Consider the following 18989-nt stretch of genomic DNA (forward strand, 5'->3'; position numbering starts at 1 on the left):
AAAACTGTTGATTCAACTCATTTCTCACATTGTGAGCGAAGTGCAAAGGAGAACCATCTAACTGGAAAAACACATCTTTTCTCATGAATAAAGGTTGTCTATTTGGTATATGAGCTATTTCAAAAAAATTGTTGAGAGCTGGAATTATCTGTTCGTTCAGCAAAGCGTAGTACATATCACCATCTAAGTTACTATTAATGACAAATGGTTCAAAAAGTGTTTCGTCTATTATTCCAGCCCATACATTTAACTGCTCTGGATGCTGGGTATGACTTTCATAATACCATTGAGTGTTTTCTTGAGACCAGTACCTACTATTATGTCTGTTAACAGCCCCAAATAAAGCAAATAAGATTCTTCAGAGTACAATATGTTGAAGCAAAAAACAGTTCTTGCTGTTAATTTCTTTGGCAGAATTTCATTGAATTCAACCCTTCTACCAAAATCATCTTCAATAAGTTGTTCTACTAATTGAATCTTGAATGGATGGTATTTATATTTTATTACTTTTTGCACTGATCAACTAGATAAATTATTGCATGCAATTGCTCTTGCCGAATGTTGATTATTAACAGAAATTTCTGCCAATAATTCTTCTTCTCATAGATTATGGTAGTTTTTTAACCAAATAAAAACAAAACCAAGTTTCTATGTCAGGTTAAATGTTTTTAATTTAAATTAAGTTTTTATTAAATTTTTATTTCTTTAATATTTTGATTTTGTAATTTAAACTTTTTCAGCTTAAAAAAAAAAAAAAAACACAAACCTTTAAAAGTTTCTTATGAAATAACAATTTAATGCTAAAAAATTATTAAATTAATTATTATTTAATTCAAGAATGTATCAAAAAATATTTGAAAAATTTTACAATTAATTTTTTCAATTTTTAATTAACATAATGAGTTTTGCAGTTGTCATTTTGGTTTAAATAGTCAGAATTTGATTTCTTTGATACTGCTTTGATTGTCAAGTAAAGACCTTTAGAACAACTTATCACATGACCATATGTCCCACTGCCCCTCATGCCCCCTGAAGGCTGAATACTATAAATTGGGTCTTACTGAGTTAGCCTCTTTTATCAGAGAAAATTTCTAAAAAAGAAAATCGGAATACCTCAATAACAAAATAAATTAAAGGGGAGCATACAACCCTAGTTTTAACTATCTGAAAAAAACACATTGCTGGCCGCCATTTTGGATTGGACGATCAGAATTTAGTTTTAATTATATAATTTTTCTTGTTTCATTGAGCTCTTTAAAATGATATATTAAATGACTATTAGTTCCATTTAACATTTTTCAGTTTCCCCCCAACCATTGCCATCCAAAAGTACAAAAGAATGAAATATATATTCATTGAAGTAGCCCCTCAATACAAGGAAGAATATTACCAACTGCATTCAGTTATCTCAGTTACAAAAAAAGTTAGACAGAGATGTAAATTACTTTTCAGCCACGCAGTACGAAGTGAAATTTTTGTTATAAAGAGGATTAATTAGGCTAAGGCTGGTTACAGCTGATTCTATATTTGCAATGGTTTCCTTTGCAATGGTAAGCATGGACAATACAGATAGATAGAGAGCAACAGTGACGGTCACTGTGTATACTAGCCTAGTAAACTTTTGTAATTTCATGGATGAAATTTTTACTATATAACATTGGCTACCAACATTCTTCTAATGTAGTGCATATTTTCATTTCCTTACATCTCCTTCTTGACTGTTATTGGAATGGCAGACTGTTTAAAAATTATTTTCATATCTGTATCTACTAGTTTTCATTATAATTGAAAACTCAAATTCAAAAACAGCTGTAATATCATTATTCTTCCAGTGGATTGAAGAATCATGATTCTTCCAGTGAAGAATCCTTCATATTAAAATAATGTACTAATTGTATAACTGAATAAAAAGATTCTATACCTTTTAACATAATCTGAAATTTTTCTCTGCTGATAACTGTCATCAGAGGTTACAGAAAGTATGTTGATTAGTATTCCACTCATGTTTATAAACTAGAAAAAGAATAAATTATGCTGATGTTATGGTGAAAAGGCATTCATAAGTCTTACCATCAGAGTAAAAGAACTTATAAATTTCAGGTAATTATATTTACTGATGTTAAAATACTATGTATTTTAGATTTATCTATCACATGAAAAAAATGTTTCTTATCATTTTTTCATGGCAGTAAGAAATGCAAAATATTAACATGGTGCTGGTCAAGGATGATCAATGCGTATACAGTCTGGAAAATTGTGTAGGAAGAGCTTAATATCCAACAATCTAATATTGCTAAACTGTAGACGAATGAACGAATCAAATATTTTTAAAAATGTCAAAAGATGAAGTCCTCTGCCATATTTAGTCAATGAACAGAGCAGGGTAGAGCCCATTACATCTTGAATAGATTTATTTAAATAAATGATTTCCTTAAAAACAACCTTAATAAAATTTCTTAATCGATCATATTGTTTATTTTGGAATTGATAAGTAATGGAAATTAAAAGCCATTAACTTACAAATAGGTCCTAACTCTTGTAAATTGTCAAATGCACATGCTCCTGTTGTCCCTAGTGTAGCACAAAGCTAAAACAAAGGTAAATAAATAAAATAAAAAGAACATAATTATTATGTTTGATTTAAATTAATAACTACAAATGTTTGATTTTAATATACATCAAACTGTAAATCCAGAACAGCATCACACTTTTTCTGTAAGACTCTGGTTCAAATCCAAACAAGCCATTTGTAACTAGATTTGAATTACCATATTATAGATGTGATTTGATCACTGGAATTCTATTTACTCCACAACACAGAAGTAGGTCACCATAACTGTAACCCGGCATGGAAAATGAAGTGTAGGTTTTCAGATTTCAGTTTACATTGATATTTCTTTTGCCTACTGATTGAAGATAGTTTGTATAATGCATTATTTCTCACAGAAAGGAGTACATTAATTTGTTATTGTGCATGATCTTTCACAGTCTTTCTTAAGACTGTGATACATGTGAAGCAGCTGAGGTACAAGTTAGACTAATTAGAATCTCTTTCTTTGAGAGACAATGAGAGTAATGATAATTATTACACAACCTGTCCTGTGGAAAACAGAGTGAAGATGACATTTGTAGTGCTAAATACCTCCTAAATTGCAATGGACGTAGCATGATGATATACAATAATGTATTTTGATCAATGAGGCAAGGCCTGAGAAACCACATCATTTCTTACTCTTCTCAGTAAGCCTGGCATGGGATGCTTGTTATTCTAAGGATGGTATTGCCAATTTTAGGAGTGACTTTGTCATGAGTTGAGTCACCTAGAACCGTTATGGCATCTAACATACATATTATTCCTGTAATGCATGTAATATTACATACATGTAATATAATGCATGTAAAATATAGCTTAATTTACACATAATATTGCTTATAAAATATAAAATAAGAGGTACAGTTTATCTTTTAAACAAAAATGAATATTAGAAAGTGATGAATTGTCTCTTAAATATGAATAATGAATCAATTATTTCCTTTAAGTCATCTTGTCTTTCTTTTTTAAGTAATAATTTCACTGAATGTAAAAACTGTTTATTCAACAAAAAAATTCACCTTAACATAAATAGTGTTAATAAATAAGTTCTGAATTCTGACTAGTAAATCATTCACTGAATAGGTCATATTAGAAATGGGTTGGTCACATCACATCAGAAGTGAAGGAAAACCATACTAATACTTTGATCAAAATATACAATTAATTATAATATATAAAAATAGATGTTCATATCAATAATTAAAAATAATAAATAAATAAAATAAGTACAAAATTAATAATATTCAGATAATGTTAATAGAAATTATTTATTCTAAGTTAACTGGACAAGTTATAAGACAGTACATAGATGACACATTGCATTCCATTTGCCACGAGCATTGCCTATCACTAAATTGTAGGAAACTGCTACGTGCTAGAATGTAATGCAGCTGTAGCCTTTGTTTCTTATGTAATAATTCTTTAGTCCTGTACTAGCTTCATTACAATGAACATGTAATAAGTGCGGTTCTCATTCATTAAAGTTGACATCTTAACATTAGGGTGACCAACTTTTCAAAGAGCCAACCCGGGACAGATTATTTCAATAATGAGTGTGGAGAACAGGGGAGGAGAACACACAAGTACAATGTAAAAGGCAAAGAAACTTATTAATTTAACACATTACTGTTATTAAAATTGTTTTATTTTATGAAACTAAGACAAGTTATCTAAAGTACAAATGCTATTTTATTTTTCAATAATACTTTGCTGAGCTACCTGCAGCTGTTGAACATCTTTATTATCCTTTATATAGTGGTAGAATTGAATACATTCGAATTGTAAATTAATCCTTACTTGAAGTTCTGCTTTTATTAAGCTTACATTACACTGGTTCCTCATATCATTCCAGTGTGATGACATCAATTAAATACTCTCTACAAAACTATTTTAACAGGAGATACTAAGAATTTTACTAATGAGTAATGCTAGATTTTTGAACTTGCAATGATTAGTCTCCAGAACTGCAAAAATATCAACAAACTTTTTATCTACAGGCTTTTCTTGAAGTGTCAACTGTTCATTAATTAAGTCCTTTGCATCTACAAATTTGTCATGAAGACTGTCCATGCATAGAATGTTCAACATATTGAAACACTCACACGCACACTGAACATCACCATATGTCACATTACTTGTTTTCAAGGAAAATGGTTGAAGCACACAAAGATAGTTGAACTATACGAAGTCGGTACTTTGATTGAAATCAAAGTTTGCCTCTAGATATGAAAGAGTTTTGGTCAGAAATTTGATGAAATCCTGTTTTATTTGGCATTCAATTTTTTAGGTACATTTTAAAGTTTATTTGTAGTTAAGTAACCAAAAAATGAATCATTTTTGCATTGAATGATCTTCTGTCACACCTGTTCATAACATCAAACAACTCTGTTGTTGTTAACTCATTTTCTTCAAGGCTTCTGATGGTCTCTTCAAATACTTTAAAAACGTTTTGGAGAAACTGAGCATATAAATTTCTGTTTTACTGCAATCCAGATCATCATCAGTCTCATTTTGAACACATTTCCATATTAAATTTGGACAATTTTCTAGTTCCGTACTTTGAAAATATAAAACTGTTGCAGGCCCGCAACTTTAACATCTTTTCTACAGTCAGTAAGAGTGTAAGCCATCTTGTTGGGACATGCTTAATTGTTTTATTTTAATTTTTGAGAAGTTGGTACACTGAATGAAATTTACCAAAATTTACATTTGCAGAGTCGGCTGAATATGCAGAAAGATAGAAATGTCAATATTATGTTCGCTTACAATTTCCCATAATCTTATCTTTAATTTTCAGTACAATTTCATTTAAATTATTGTTTTCATAGGTTTTATTATGTTAAAAATTTTGTGACGATTATAAAGTTATATGTATTCAAAAAAATTAAGGAGTCTATTGAATGCTCCATTTTTTACATCAGAGTACCTGAGGACTAGTGGGAACTTTTTTTTTTATTTCCATGGTTTGATGCATCATTTGATATACTATGAAATGTATAATCATTATTTAGATCTGAAAGGATTAGTTCTACACTAAATGGAGCAAACACATCTGTTACTTATGTTTCTGCTGTTGTTCTCCCACAACTCACTTTTGTTGCAATTTCTGTTTCAGGAAATGTAAGTTTACTCGATTTCACAGAACAATCTTACAAAAACGATATGATAAAGCATGTCTATTAGTATGGTACACCCATGTTAGCTCAGTATCATCTATTTTTGACTGAGCATTAGTTTCTTTATGAGAAACAAAGTATGTTTTTATCGACTTAGAAGTAGACTTATTTCATCCCTGACTTAAGTGATTCTATGGTCATATGAGCTATCACATCATTTTCTGCACCATGCCCAACTCCAACTTCTTTTCTGCATATTGTACAATGTACTCTGTAACATTACTTAACCTTTCAATCCAGTTATAAGTCTCTTCCCATGTTTTATTGAAATAACATAGTTTTTTAGTTTTCTTCTTTGGTGGTGTCTTCTTCACATCCTCATTGTTTTTGTAGTTACTTTCTTCTATTTCACTTAAAGACAAAATCCCAATAATCTCAATGAAATAACAATGAAAATTACTGATTAGAGTTTGAAAATGTTCATTGTTCAAAACAATGATTGGTACTAGGCACAGAACAGCACATATGGTACTATGTTAAGGAGGGCATTAATGTATAGAAAATGAAGAAGGTAGTTTGATATCAGTGTGCATGCACTGGCTTGACATCACAGGATACAAAGGGAAATGAAGTGGAAATGAAATTTTTGAGCTAGAAAGAGAGAGAGACAAGGACAGAGACAAACGTCTTAGATTCAATGCAGGAATTCCATTTTTATAGCTTCTCTCAACCTTAAAAGACAGTATGAAAGTAAACGAGCTACAGTTTCTTTCTAACGCATGCATTTTTCCATTAGCTCCGTCCTTTTCTACTCAGATGGTGTAGTAAAAAGTAGATGCTGTGAATAGTCTGTCATTACAATTTTCAGTTCTGCGCACGCTATCCTAGAGAGTGAGAGATTATGCACCTGAAAATCGTATGTGCTACAATAGTCTTTAATACCAGTGTAGATATTTTACTGCTTGGTGATGTATCATTCAAATCATGACATTAAATTAGTAGACGATCGCAACCGCACACTTTAGTTGCAAGCGAGTGCATGGATTACATGTAGCAACAGTCCAATCCATAAGAGCAATACTGTCGTTTAAGGGTGAGACGCGGTATACAGTCATCGCCGAAAACCGGGACTTTAAGCGTCCCAGGAAGAGAGTGCCCGGGACCAGGAAAATTGGAGCCAAACTCGGGACAGTCCCGGGTAAACCGGAACGGTTGGTCACTCTAATTAACATGTATGTTAAATAGTGACGGCTCGCGTGTAGGCTCTGCGAAACTGCAGCACCCCCTGTTTCCACTTGATATTATCGGTAACATTTAATATGAGTCCTTTTTTTTTGTACAATATGTAATTATTAAGCTTATGGAAGCGCTTCTTGGCCTCTGGCACCGTACTGCAAACTTGCATTGCATTACCGGTTGCTTTTTCAGCAAGAGCAGTGTTCTACGTTCTCGTCGTCAGAGCTGTACAACGATCGGTGGCGGTTAGTCAACCTGCGTTGCTGTGGAATAGAAACAAAGCAGCGGCGTAGTGTTGCCGTAGTGCCACCATCGGCTAAATAAGGACGTTTCCTTTGTGTGTTGGTGTCCCTATTTCGTAGTTCGTGAGGCCAAGGAAATTTCAGGTCCTCTGGCAGGTTCGGGAAGCGATATCGCTCCAACCTCGCCGGTGGTCATATATTAGGAGCGTTTTAGCTTTTGACTGTACGATCGGGGTTGTGTTAGAACAGACAGCCGTGCTCGGACTACATTTGCGTATGCTCACCTGGTTTTGTGTTAGGTGGTAATTTCTTACAAGCTGTAAACGTAGTGCCTGGCGTTGCAACATGTGTAGTTTTTTCTTTTAGCTACATAGAGCGGCAATCCGGAGGGGCTAGCCTGGACGACTTGGTGGGTTTCGCCAAGGACTGGGTAGCCGTTGACCTCTTCGCAACGCGAAGGTCGATTGGTAAGTTGCCGCCAAGGCCGTGGGTTCTGGCTAAGGATCCCGTGGTCCGCGCAAGGGAGGTACCCCTATCCCTTGTGTTCAGGTAGCATTGTACGAAAAACCTGCGGTAGCCTCTGTTTCGAGTTGTGCAGGGAAGGCGTGGAACTGCACGAGGAGATCACGACGGCAAGAGACGAGCCAAGTCAGAATGCTCAAGACGAGGTTTGTGCTTCTTAAGAGTGCAGATAAATTATCCTACAGTGGTAACCCCTATATTAAGTATAAAAGCTGTGTGATCAGCCGAGTTCGAGTTCATAAGTCCCTATGTGTTTTGTTTGATGAAAAGTTACTGTTTAGTAACTACATTAGGCAAGTAGCAGCCGACGCCGTCTCTGTGATGCACATGCTTAGGAGGAATGCTCGAAAGGATTACGGGCTGTCGGGCCATCATTTTTACATGATGTACCGAGGTATCTTCGAAAGTATGGCCTCATATGCTGCGTCCGTTTGGGCGCATATTATTTGCGCCCAAACACTTATTCAGAATTTAAGGGGTGCCCAGCGCAGATCTTTAATAGTATGCACTGGTGTTTTTTTAAAATAATCTCCTACGAGGCTACCACCGTATTGGGAAAGGCTCTCCCAATCGATCTAGTGGTGAATGTTCGGCAGCCATGTGGAGATTGTGAAGAGGACCGGAAATATTTGGGATGCGTTTTCGACTTAACCTCTTATCTACAATATGATATACCATCAATAGACAACGAGAATGGAGGGTGAAATCTATCTTTATTTAATATCTCTAGACAATGTTCATCGAGGATACGGCGCTGAAGATTCGTGATGACTAAGTCTAAAGTGTTACCAACACATTGTCGAATTTGCTCCAAATACATCAAATCTAAAAATTCAAATAGAGCAGCAGCCTTTAGCTTCCCATAAAATGTGGCGTTGGAGGTGAACCTATCGAGCCAACTAACACCCGCCGTGTTGAAATCGCCAATCATTAAAACGTTCTTAGATAACGCTTCAACTTTACTCTGAAGTTCCTCAAAGTAGGACCTAAACAAGATGGCAGGAAACTGGGAAGGAAAGTAGTGAGTTCCTATTAACAGAGAAGGCCTACCTTTTTGACGTATTTCGACCCAAACACATTCGTTGGTTAATTCAAGGTCATATCTACGTACCACCTGGAAGGTACGTTTTACTGCCAGTAACACTCCGCCGCCGCGCTCAACAACCCCAGGAAAATATTTCCTGTCTGCCCTGAAGACTAAGTATTCCTGTGGAAACAGGTCACTGTCCAGATGTGTATCTCCAAGCCAGGTCTCAGAAAAAACAACGACGTCATAGTAATTATCTGCTACCGCCTCAAAACAATCCTCCATCTTGGTTCTAAGGCCACGAACATTCTGGTAGTATACCTTAAGCCTCATTTTTAATAGATAATGCACCATCCCCGGATGCTTTGTGGGTATCCAATAAGAGGTCTTTCGGTGAACCATAGAACGGAGAAATAAGCACTCCATCGGGCCAAGAGTCTGCGGAGTTCACAGTGGCAAAGTCAATTTTATTGACCAGCACATAGAAGGAGTTGTAAGAAGGATTCTTCGTCTTTAGCTACCTAACTTCAACCGATCTAAGACCAAGTCCTTCAACAATACCACGCACTACATCCGGCGTCACCGAGGTATGGAAGCGGAAAAGGAACAATGCCTTCTTCTTTGCCGCAACAAGATCGGGTTTAGACTCACTTTTGCCAAAGATAACCTTTTTGGCATAGACATAGCTTTAGTCAGGCACTGTACCTCATTTTTAAGAGCAACATTCTCCTTACGAACAGCGATCATCTCCTGTCTCAGGGCAGAAATGAAACCAATCAGCAAGTCTGCAAAACTAGACGATCTTAATTGAAGGAGTTCGTCAATGCTATGCAAACTTAAATCACCCCTATTAATGCTATCAGCAACCTTGTCTTCTCCATCAAATACTTCATCATCAGAATTCTCTGAGTTAATTACCTGTGAACCTCTAACAGGAGTATTTTCGTTCATAGTAGTTCTTTTTGACGAGCAATCCCGACATTTGTAGGCCTTACTATCCTGATAAAATTTAACATCTTCATTAGTCAGGGTCTTAGACGTCAATAAACATTTAACCTGGTGCCTCTCATTACAATTTCTGCACTTCAGATTACTTTGTTTGTCAAAATGGCTGATGACAAAAGTGGCAAATATCCTTACTGGATGGCATACTGAAGGAGTAACTAGTCGTGTTTTTAATTAGATTAATTATTATTAATAATAATAAATAAGAATAATAATGATAAAATAATAATATAATAAAAATAATAATTATTATATATATATATATATAAAATATATTAATTAAAATAAATAACAATAATAATATTAATAATAATGCCCTGAGGTAGATAATACCCACGTCCGGAACACAACATCTATGTTCCACGTCCAGGGCGGCAACAGCTGTATTTCGTACATTACATATAGCTGGCTAACGGGGTTCCGAGTAAATTCCTCGGTTATGCTGTTTTAAGTTTGACCTGTTTCCAACCTCAGGTCACTAAACGGACTGGATTTTTCGGCTACCTGCAGGAAATGGAATAATAAACGATTTTGGAAATGCACTCATACCACTCTTAGAGCTGGCGATGTTGCGGCCAGGGTCAATGTTATTGCAGGTGTAACGGAGACCCTTCCGTTGTCTACATGCCCCCTGCCATGGCAAGCATGTAGCAATGTAGCCCATGTATGTCGGTGCATGGGAGCTCTGAAAGCTTTGGTGAGTAGGAGCCTGGAGTCAGTGCAGAGACTGCGCATCCGCTCTCTGCCAGGACATATGCCGGTTCCACCGGAGTACCGGATCGGACCTCCAAGGTTAGTAGCCCTGGAGTGGGGGTGTACCCGGCGGCTAGCCTTGCTACAGAAGGGATCAACCGTTCATGAATATTGAACAATCAAACGTGGCAGAGGGTGCACGTAAACACCCACGTTTAGAATCCTCCGATTCGCCATAAGAGAAGAGGAAAAAGAGCAAAGAGTGTGACAAAATCAAGAAAGATGCTGATAGAATCAGTAAAGACTTTCGTAAAAGCTTATTTGGCTATAGTGTACCTAAGCCAAGATTTTAAATTATTACAAAGGAGAATGGAAACTTCCAAAAAGTTAGTCCATTCTTAATCGCAAGAGAAATTACAAATTGTGCTGGTGGTCCCGTTAAAGAAATTCGAAAGACTTTTAATGGATTGCACGTCGATCCCATCTCTAAAAGATGGTTATTTGATAAGGCAGACTGGATGAGCTTCACAGCTAGAACGATACTCCCTGAAACAACTGGAGTTATCGGGGACGATGTCGACGCCATAACAAATGCAATACTTGAGTCGGCATCGAGATATATTCCCAAAACATCTGGGAAACTTACGAAGAAATCCGTTCCATGGTGGAATGATGAAATAAGTGAAGGTATAAAAAGAAAGAAAAGGGCGTATAACGCCTTTAAGAAGCGTCCTAGGATAGAAAATCTTGTTGCCTTTAAGAAATACAGGGCGTATGCAAAACGTCTTATGATAGATTCAAAGAAACGATCCTGGCAGCAATACGTGTCATCCATCGACAAAACCACTACTGCAGCAGATGTTTGGAGGAAAGTGAAGGCGATTTGTGGGCGTAATAATTTTGCTTCCATAACTAGCCTTCAAGATGAAGATGAAATAAAAGACACTCCACATGAAATTGTAGAGCTATTCATCCAATCACTTCGAAAAGGCCATCAGAACGGCCAATTACGAAGAAGATTTTCGTACCAAAAAAGAACAACTTGAAGGTCTACTAAACTTCAGAACTGAGTATAATTACTCATATAATGTACCATTTCAAATGGAAGAATTCGCGAAAGTGTTGGAAAAATCAGGCAACACGGCTGCTGGTCCGGATGAAATCCATTATAATATGATCAGGCAGCTGAATACCACTGCAAAACGTAGATTATTAGAACTTTATAATCAAATATGGCGGGATGGAATGTAACCGCAGCAGTGGAAAAAAGCTCATGTTGTTCCAGTACCAAAGAAAAATAAAAATTTAACAGATCCCAATAGCTATCATCCTATTTCTTTGACGTGTGCTATAGGAAAAATATTTGAAAAAATGATTAATAATCGACTCGTCTGGGTTTTTGAAAAAGAAAACCTGATATCACCGTATCAAGCACGTTTTCAGCAATACCATTCTACCACTGATCAAATGATCAGCTTAGAGGACGTTATATATAACAGCTTCATTGCAAGGAAACATTGTGTCGGAGACTTCTTTGATCTTCAGAAGGCTTTCGATATGACCTGGCGTCATGGTATAATGCTCCAGATACATGAATGGGGCATTCGTAGCAACCTGCCAGTCTTACTGAGCAACTATATGAATGACCGTACTTTCCAAGTACGAGTCAATAGCGAATATTCATCTGTAAGAAATTTGGAAAATGGCATACCACAAGGTTCGCCGTTGAGCGGTACCTTGTTTACCATCGCCATTAATAAATTGATATTAGCCATTCCAGTAGAAATCAGCAAAAGCGTCTATGTTGATGATTTGGCAATTGTGTATGCCAGCAACAATACTGCTGTGGTGAGGTACAAATTGCAACGAGCGATCAATGCTCTAAATGAAGTTGCAAGGAATAACGGATTCCAATTCTCACCAGAAAAAACGTACTGTGTACACTTTTGTAGGAAGAGAATTCCTCATCAAAGTCCTGCGTTGACAATTGATGATAATCCAATACAATATAAAGACAACGTAAGATATTTAGGACTAGTATTGGATAAATCCCTTACATGGGGATTACATATACAGGACTTGAGTGATAGATGCAAAAGAGCCCTAAACATTATAAAATGTTTATCGAACTTAAATTGGGGGTCAGATAAAGAGACATTATTCAGATTGTATAAAGCATTGGTTCAATCTAAACTAGACAACGGATGTATCGTATATTCATCCGCTAGAAAGTCGCATTTAAAAAAGTTAGACGTAGTTCATAATAGCGGAATAAGATATGCAACAGGCGCTTTCCGCACAAGTCCGGCGGCTAGTCTGATGTCTGAAGCCGGAATAATGCCACTACATTATAGAAGAGAGATTCTTTTACTAAGATACGCAGCAAATATATGGGCTTATCCTGCCCATATAAATAATAAACTTTTTAACAACCATCCTATGGCTTCATTATACGAACGTCGTGCTACCTATTCCAGACCAGCCGGAATTAGGTACCACGAATTAAGAAGTAAATACGAAATTGTCATTCCAGATACATTGGCAATTTCTACTAGAAAAATACCGCCATGGCTCTTGCCGGCGGTAAATACAAGGTTGGATCTCTCTCAGGGAGAAATAAAAAAGAAACCAGCAGTGATCATCCAGCAGGAATTTTTGGCAACCGTCAGTAGATACGAAGAACATATTAGAATTTATACTGTCGGTTCTAAAACCGAACATGGTGTTGGATGCTCAATATATGTAAATGGAGAAGCCCACTTTTGGAAACTGCCAGATGTGGCCAGTGTCTACACGGCAGAACTCACTGCAATTCAGCAAGCTCTTCGCTACACTGAACACTATTGCGAAGAGAGAGTGCTAATATGTTCCGATTCTTTAAGTGCACTTGTCGCAATTCGGAACAAGAATATTAAGGATGTCCTAATTGCAAACATCCTGTCCATTTTATACGTTCTAAATCAACGAGGACAGCGATGCGTATTTGTATGGACTCCGGGGCATGCTGGTATTACAGGTAATGAAATCGCAGACGAAGCTGCCAGAAAGGCAACAGTCTGCGATGATTTGGATGCATTTCCTGCAAGAGTGGCAGATGTTAAAAACCGTCTAACAAACATAGTAAAAAACAAGTGGAATGCTGAATGGAGGAGTTTAAATACAAAATTAAACTCAGTAAAAACTTCTCCTTATAAATGGAAAAGCGACTTTAAGTTGACTCGCCGTGAACAAGTAGCGGTGACCAGACTTAGAATCGGTCACACGCGATTAACAAATTTATATCTGTTAACTGGCGAAGTGAGACCAATGTGCGGTGTTTGTAATAAAACACTGACAATCAAGCATCTAATAGAAGAGTGTACCATATATGAGGACCTCAGAAAGAGGTTCCGTCTTAAAAATAATATTAGTGCTGATCTGGATAATGGAAATGAAGAAAATATAGTTGCATTTTTACACGCCAGTGGACTTCTTAAAAGTCTATAAAATGAGTTTAAAGCTGTGATAAAAGAATCTCTAAGCGGTAGTTTTATATATATATATATATAAGGGAGTCTCGAAGCGTGGCACGTATAGTAACGGGAGGTTGCCCTCTTGCCTAGGCCATTTTGGCTCACCTGCATTCAAGAGCAGTGAGTCGGGGTGTGTCCGATGATGGCATGGGGGACCCTCAAGGGTGGATTGAGGGCGCCAGGCTATGGGTGTGCGCGGTGCATGCCTGTAGCCTGTATATAAGAAGGAGTCAACTGCCACGGCACCCTGGCGCGACTGATATACTGCTCAACGGCGGTTCTGGTCGCCCCGAGGCTGCTTAAACAAACTATAAACGAGACTCGTAGAAGAAAGAAAGAAATGGTATTGATAAGTTGAAATTTTAATTTCATGGTCTTTCGAGAACCTTATCTCAAATTTTAATATTGGGGCCCTTTACACCACGTATGTGTTTGTGATTGTCCTTGTCTTTTATGTCTTAATGTATATTGTGAAGTTTGTGTTTTTTAAATAAAATGTAAGGACCCTTTACACCCTTACATATGACGATCCTGATGGAGATAATAATTTCTTTTAAAGAATGTGACGAGGGCTAATGGCCTTAGCAGTCGATGCCCATAAAAATTCAGAAAAAAATAATAAAAAATAATAATAATAATATGTAATAGTATAAACAAGTCAGTTTATCGATTTACAAACGAGTCACACTATCTTGCTGTCAAATCTGGCGGACGCACTTAGGTTAACCTATACAATGTTTGTCCACGTGGTAAGTTCCCGCCTAAACTGGCGGAAGTTGCAAGTCTAGATTAACCTACAATTCCACAACCACTGCATTTCACTATAAATGACCAATGATTAACAAAAAACAAACATTAAACCGGTCAACAATGTAATTTGTTATAATAACTAATGACCACCATCATTAATAACGTTCTCTAGTAAAAATGTTTATAATTTACCTAACGGATTTTAATGTTGCCACTTGGTCTTCATCACAAACTTTAGTTTGTTAAAAAAAAACGGTATATTACAAAAGAATTTATTAAAATAAATACTCACAGATATAAGTAACAATTTCTTGTAACACATTTACACAAATTTATCACCGACATATATATAGAAAAACCACTTATACACAACTTAACAGTCGAGTTAAAAAATGGCGTGACTTCTAGCCATTACAATAATAATAATAATGCCCTGAGGTAGGTAATCCCCACCTCCGGAACACAACATCTACGTTCCACGTCCAGGGCGGCAACAGCTGTACATATGTACAATACATATAGCTGGCTTACGGGGCTCCGAGTAAATTCCTCGGATATATTCCTTTTTTGACCTGCTATCATCTTCAGGTCTCAAGACGGGCTGGATTTTTCGGCCATAGGCAGGATACGAACAATTTATTGATTAGGAAGTTGACACATACCAAATTTAGAGCTGCCGATGTGGCGGCCAGGGTCAATGTTATTGCATGTGTAACGGAGACCCTTCCGTTGTCCACATGCCCCCTGCGATGGCAAGCATGTAGCAATGGTGCCCATGTATGTCGGTGCATTGGAGCTCTGAAAGCTTCGGTGAGTAGGAGCCTGGAGTCAGTGCAGAGATTGCGCATCCGCTCTCTGCCAGGACATATTCCGGCTCCACCGGAGTACCGGATCGGACCTCCAAGGTTAGTAGCCCTGGAATGGGGGTGTACCCCGGCGTCTAGCCTTGCTACAGAAGGGAAAACCCACATGAATATTGAACAAACAAACGTGGCAGAGGGTGCACGTAAACACCCTCGTTTAGAAACCTCCGATTCATCACAAGCGAAGAGGAAAAAGAGTAAGGAGTCAGATAAAATCAAGAGAGATGCTGACAAAATCAGTAGGGAATTGAGAAATTCGTTGTTTGGAAACATTGTTCCCAAACCAAGATTTTTAATTATTACAAAGAAGAATGGAAACTTTCAAAAAGTTAGTCCATTCTTAATCGCTAGAGAGATTACTAATTGTGGTGGTGGTCCTGTTAAAGAAATCCGAAAGACTTTTAATGGATTGCACGTCGAAACTATCAACGACATGCAAAGCCAGAAAGTTCAAGCGTTGAAGAAGATCGGTGAATTTACAGTATCTGTGCAACCGCATAGCACCCTTAATACATCAAGAGGAGTGTCGTTTGTCGCGATCTTCTAAATTGTACAGAAGAAGAAATTGTACAAGAAATGTCAGGGAGTGACTCAGTGTCACAGACGAACTATGCTAAGAAATGGTGAAGTTCTTCCTTCCGCCTCGCATGTATTGACTTTCAATAGGCCAAATCTGCCTGAAAAGGTACGACCTGGTACCATCGGCTTGATGTACGTGCTTTCATTCCACAGTCAATGTGATGCTTTAAGTGTCAGCGATTCGGACACACTGCAGCTAGATGTGAAGCGCAGGAAATTTGCATATGCGGAATGAAGATACATGAGGGTGATCCATTTAAAGACCCTCCAATCTGTATAAATTGTAAAGGGCATCATAACTGCCGATCAAGGAACTGTCCAGTATATAAAACGGAAACGGCCATTCAGGATGTTATAACGCTTCAAAAGGTTAGTTATCCTGAGGCGAAGAAAATTGTTAGTCAACGAACACCTCGACAATCAACTACTTACGCAGAAGCAGCTGCTGCCCCTTCTTCATCCAAAATTAACGTGGAGCAGTTGCTTAATACGACGGCACCAAGTCTTGCATCGATGATAGAAAAAATCATTGATGCAAAGATTGAGTCGACTCATCGGTCAGAACCAATAAAGCATGTTAAGGCTCATTCCCGGACTGACGTCGTTGGTATAAGAAACGAACCAATGCAGTACAACAAACCAGAAAAACCTGCGATTATAAAGCCACCAACTGACGTAAAAATTAAAAATCTTGACTTATCTGACAAAGAGAAACAGATCACTCCGTTGTCGAGTCAGAAGAATAAGGAAAATGCGACAAGAGTACAAGGACAATCTACGTCTACCGAAATGGAGGTGCAAGTTATTATTGGAAAAGCACCAGACGCAGATGATATAAAAACTGCAACAATGGATCCTCCAAAAGCTTAAAGAACAGCTTCAGCGAGAGCATCTATTTCAGCTGGACCCAGCACTGCATTAGAGATTGAATCCAGCTCATCAGCCGCCGAAAGTGCATTGCTTGCTAGTTTAGATTCCATAGCAACGATGCTAACAGCACCAATGAAGCTTTCATCACCTGATGTAAGCCGGCGAACGTCATTGGCATCAGTAAGAGAAGAAGATGCCATGCTGAGGCCTCAGACACACTGTCATCGGAAGTTGAGGCCGTTCGCAGAATGGAAAAACGGTGCAAGAAAGTATGGCCGAAAAGAAAGCCTAGGCGGTCATTTTTTTTGGATTTGAAGTTATAGAAGAATGTAACATTTTTGATTCATGAGAATGTGAATTACTGAACCTTTTTTTAATTTTTTTGAAGTGGGCTGGGGCTAATGGCCAATGTAGTCGATGCCCCTAAAAAACTAAAAAAAAAAACAAAAAATAAATAAATAATAATAATAATGGTAATAATAATAATAAATAATAAATCTAAAACGTTGCCAAGTATTAATAATAATAATATACGAGATAGTAACGACTTTTAGAAATAGGGTGTCAAATAATATAGATAATGAAAATAAATATAATAAGAAGAGAAAACGTAATATCGATAGAAATAAGTTGCCGAATACAAGTAATGATTATGATATTAAGAATTATAATAATAGTAATAAGAAGGACAGGAATAAAAATAATATGTGTGTTAGAAATAACGATATTGCCGATGTTGCCAAAAAATAATAATCATAATTGTATATTGTCGAATATTATTATTGATGAACATAATAATAAAACTATTAATTATAATAAAAGGAAATATAGAAGTAGGGAGGAAATAGAGTAAATAATAATGGAATATTACCAAACACTAATGATAATAATAGAAGAAATATAGTAGTAAATTTAATTTAATAAATAAAATGAAAGACAGATTTGTAAAAAAATTAGGACCGATCATATGAATAGTGAGAAGAAAAAGGTAATAATTAATTTAATAAAAGAATATGCAGATATTTTTCAAGCAGAAGAAAATGATTTAACATTTACTAATCAAATTAAACATAAAATTAGGACAACAGATGAAATACCCGTATATACAAGTACTTATATATATATCCTGAAAAATATAAGAAAGAAGTAGATAATCAAATTAATGATTCGTTAAAACAGAAAGTAATTCAACCGTCACATTCATCGTGGAATTCACCAATTTGGATAGTTCCCAAAAAGCCAGATGCTTCAGGCAAACAGAAATTTGGATTAGTTTTTGATTTTATGGGATTAAATGTGAAGACAATTGATGATAAGTCTCCGTTACCAGATATAACAAATATTTTGGATAAATTAGAGAGAGCCCAATATTTTACATTACATTTAGTTTCAGGATTTCAGGAACTAGAAATGGACCAAAATAGCATAGAAATAACTGCATTTTCGACGGAAACCGGACACTATGAATTTTTAAGAATGCTCTTTGAACTAAAAGGTAGCCCACCTACTTTTCAAAGGATAATTAATAATGTATTACGTGGAGTTGAAAATGAAATTATTTTAGTATATTTAGATTATATTAATATATATTCAACTAAAAGGAACACATTATAAGATTAAAGCAAGTGTTGATAGCTCAAATCCGCAAAGTTTAAAATAAAGTTAGAAAAAACAGAATTTTTAAGAAAAGAATTAACATATTTAGGGTACATAGTAACGCCCGACGGAGTTAAACCGTATCAAAAGAAAAATAGAAGTAATTAAAAGATATTCAGTAGCAAAAACCACTAAGGAAATAAAAGGATTATTATTATATTACAGAAAATTTATTAAGAATTTTGCGAATATAACAAAACCATTATTAGTTAAATGTTTGAAGAAAAACGCTAAAATTAATATTGATAATGTAGATTATGTTAAGCGGTTTGAATTGTGTAAAAATTATTTGTCAAATCAACCATTATTAAAATACTCAGATTTT

General features: G+C 36.2%; 1 protein-coding gene across 1 annotated transcript in view; it reads right to left on the bottom strand.

The window, feature by feature from the left end:
• The window catches only part of LOC142324298 (histidine decarboxylase-like), a 124461-nt gene that overhangs the window by 59301 nt on the left and 46171 nt on the right, over nt 1-18989 (bottom strand). Inside the window, exon 7 of the mRNA XM_075365226.1 lies at nt 2521-2587. Within this exon, the coding sequence (XP_075221341.1) occupies nt 2521-2587 (67 nt within the window). The remainder of the gene's footprint in view (nt 1-2520; nt 2588-18989) is intronic.

Source organism: Lycorma delicatula, chromosome 4, assembly GCF_047948215.1.
Source record: "Lycorma delicatula isolate Av1 chromosome 4, ASM4794821v1, whole genome shotgun sequence".
Taxonomy (NCBI): domain Eukaryota; kingdom Metazoa; phylum Arthropoda; class Insecta; order Hemiptera; family Fulgoridae; genus Lycorma; species Lycorma delicatula.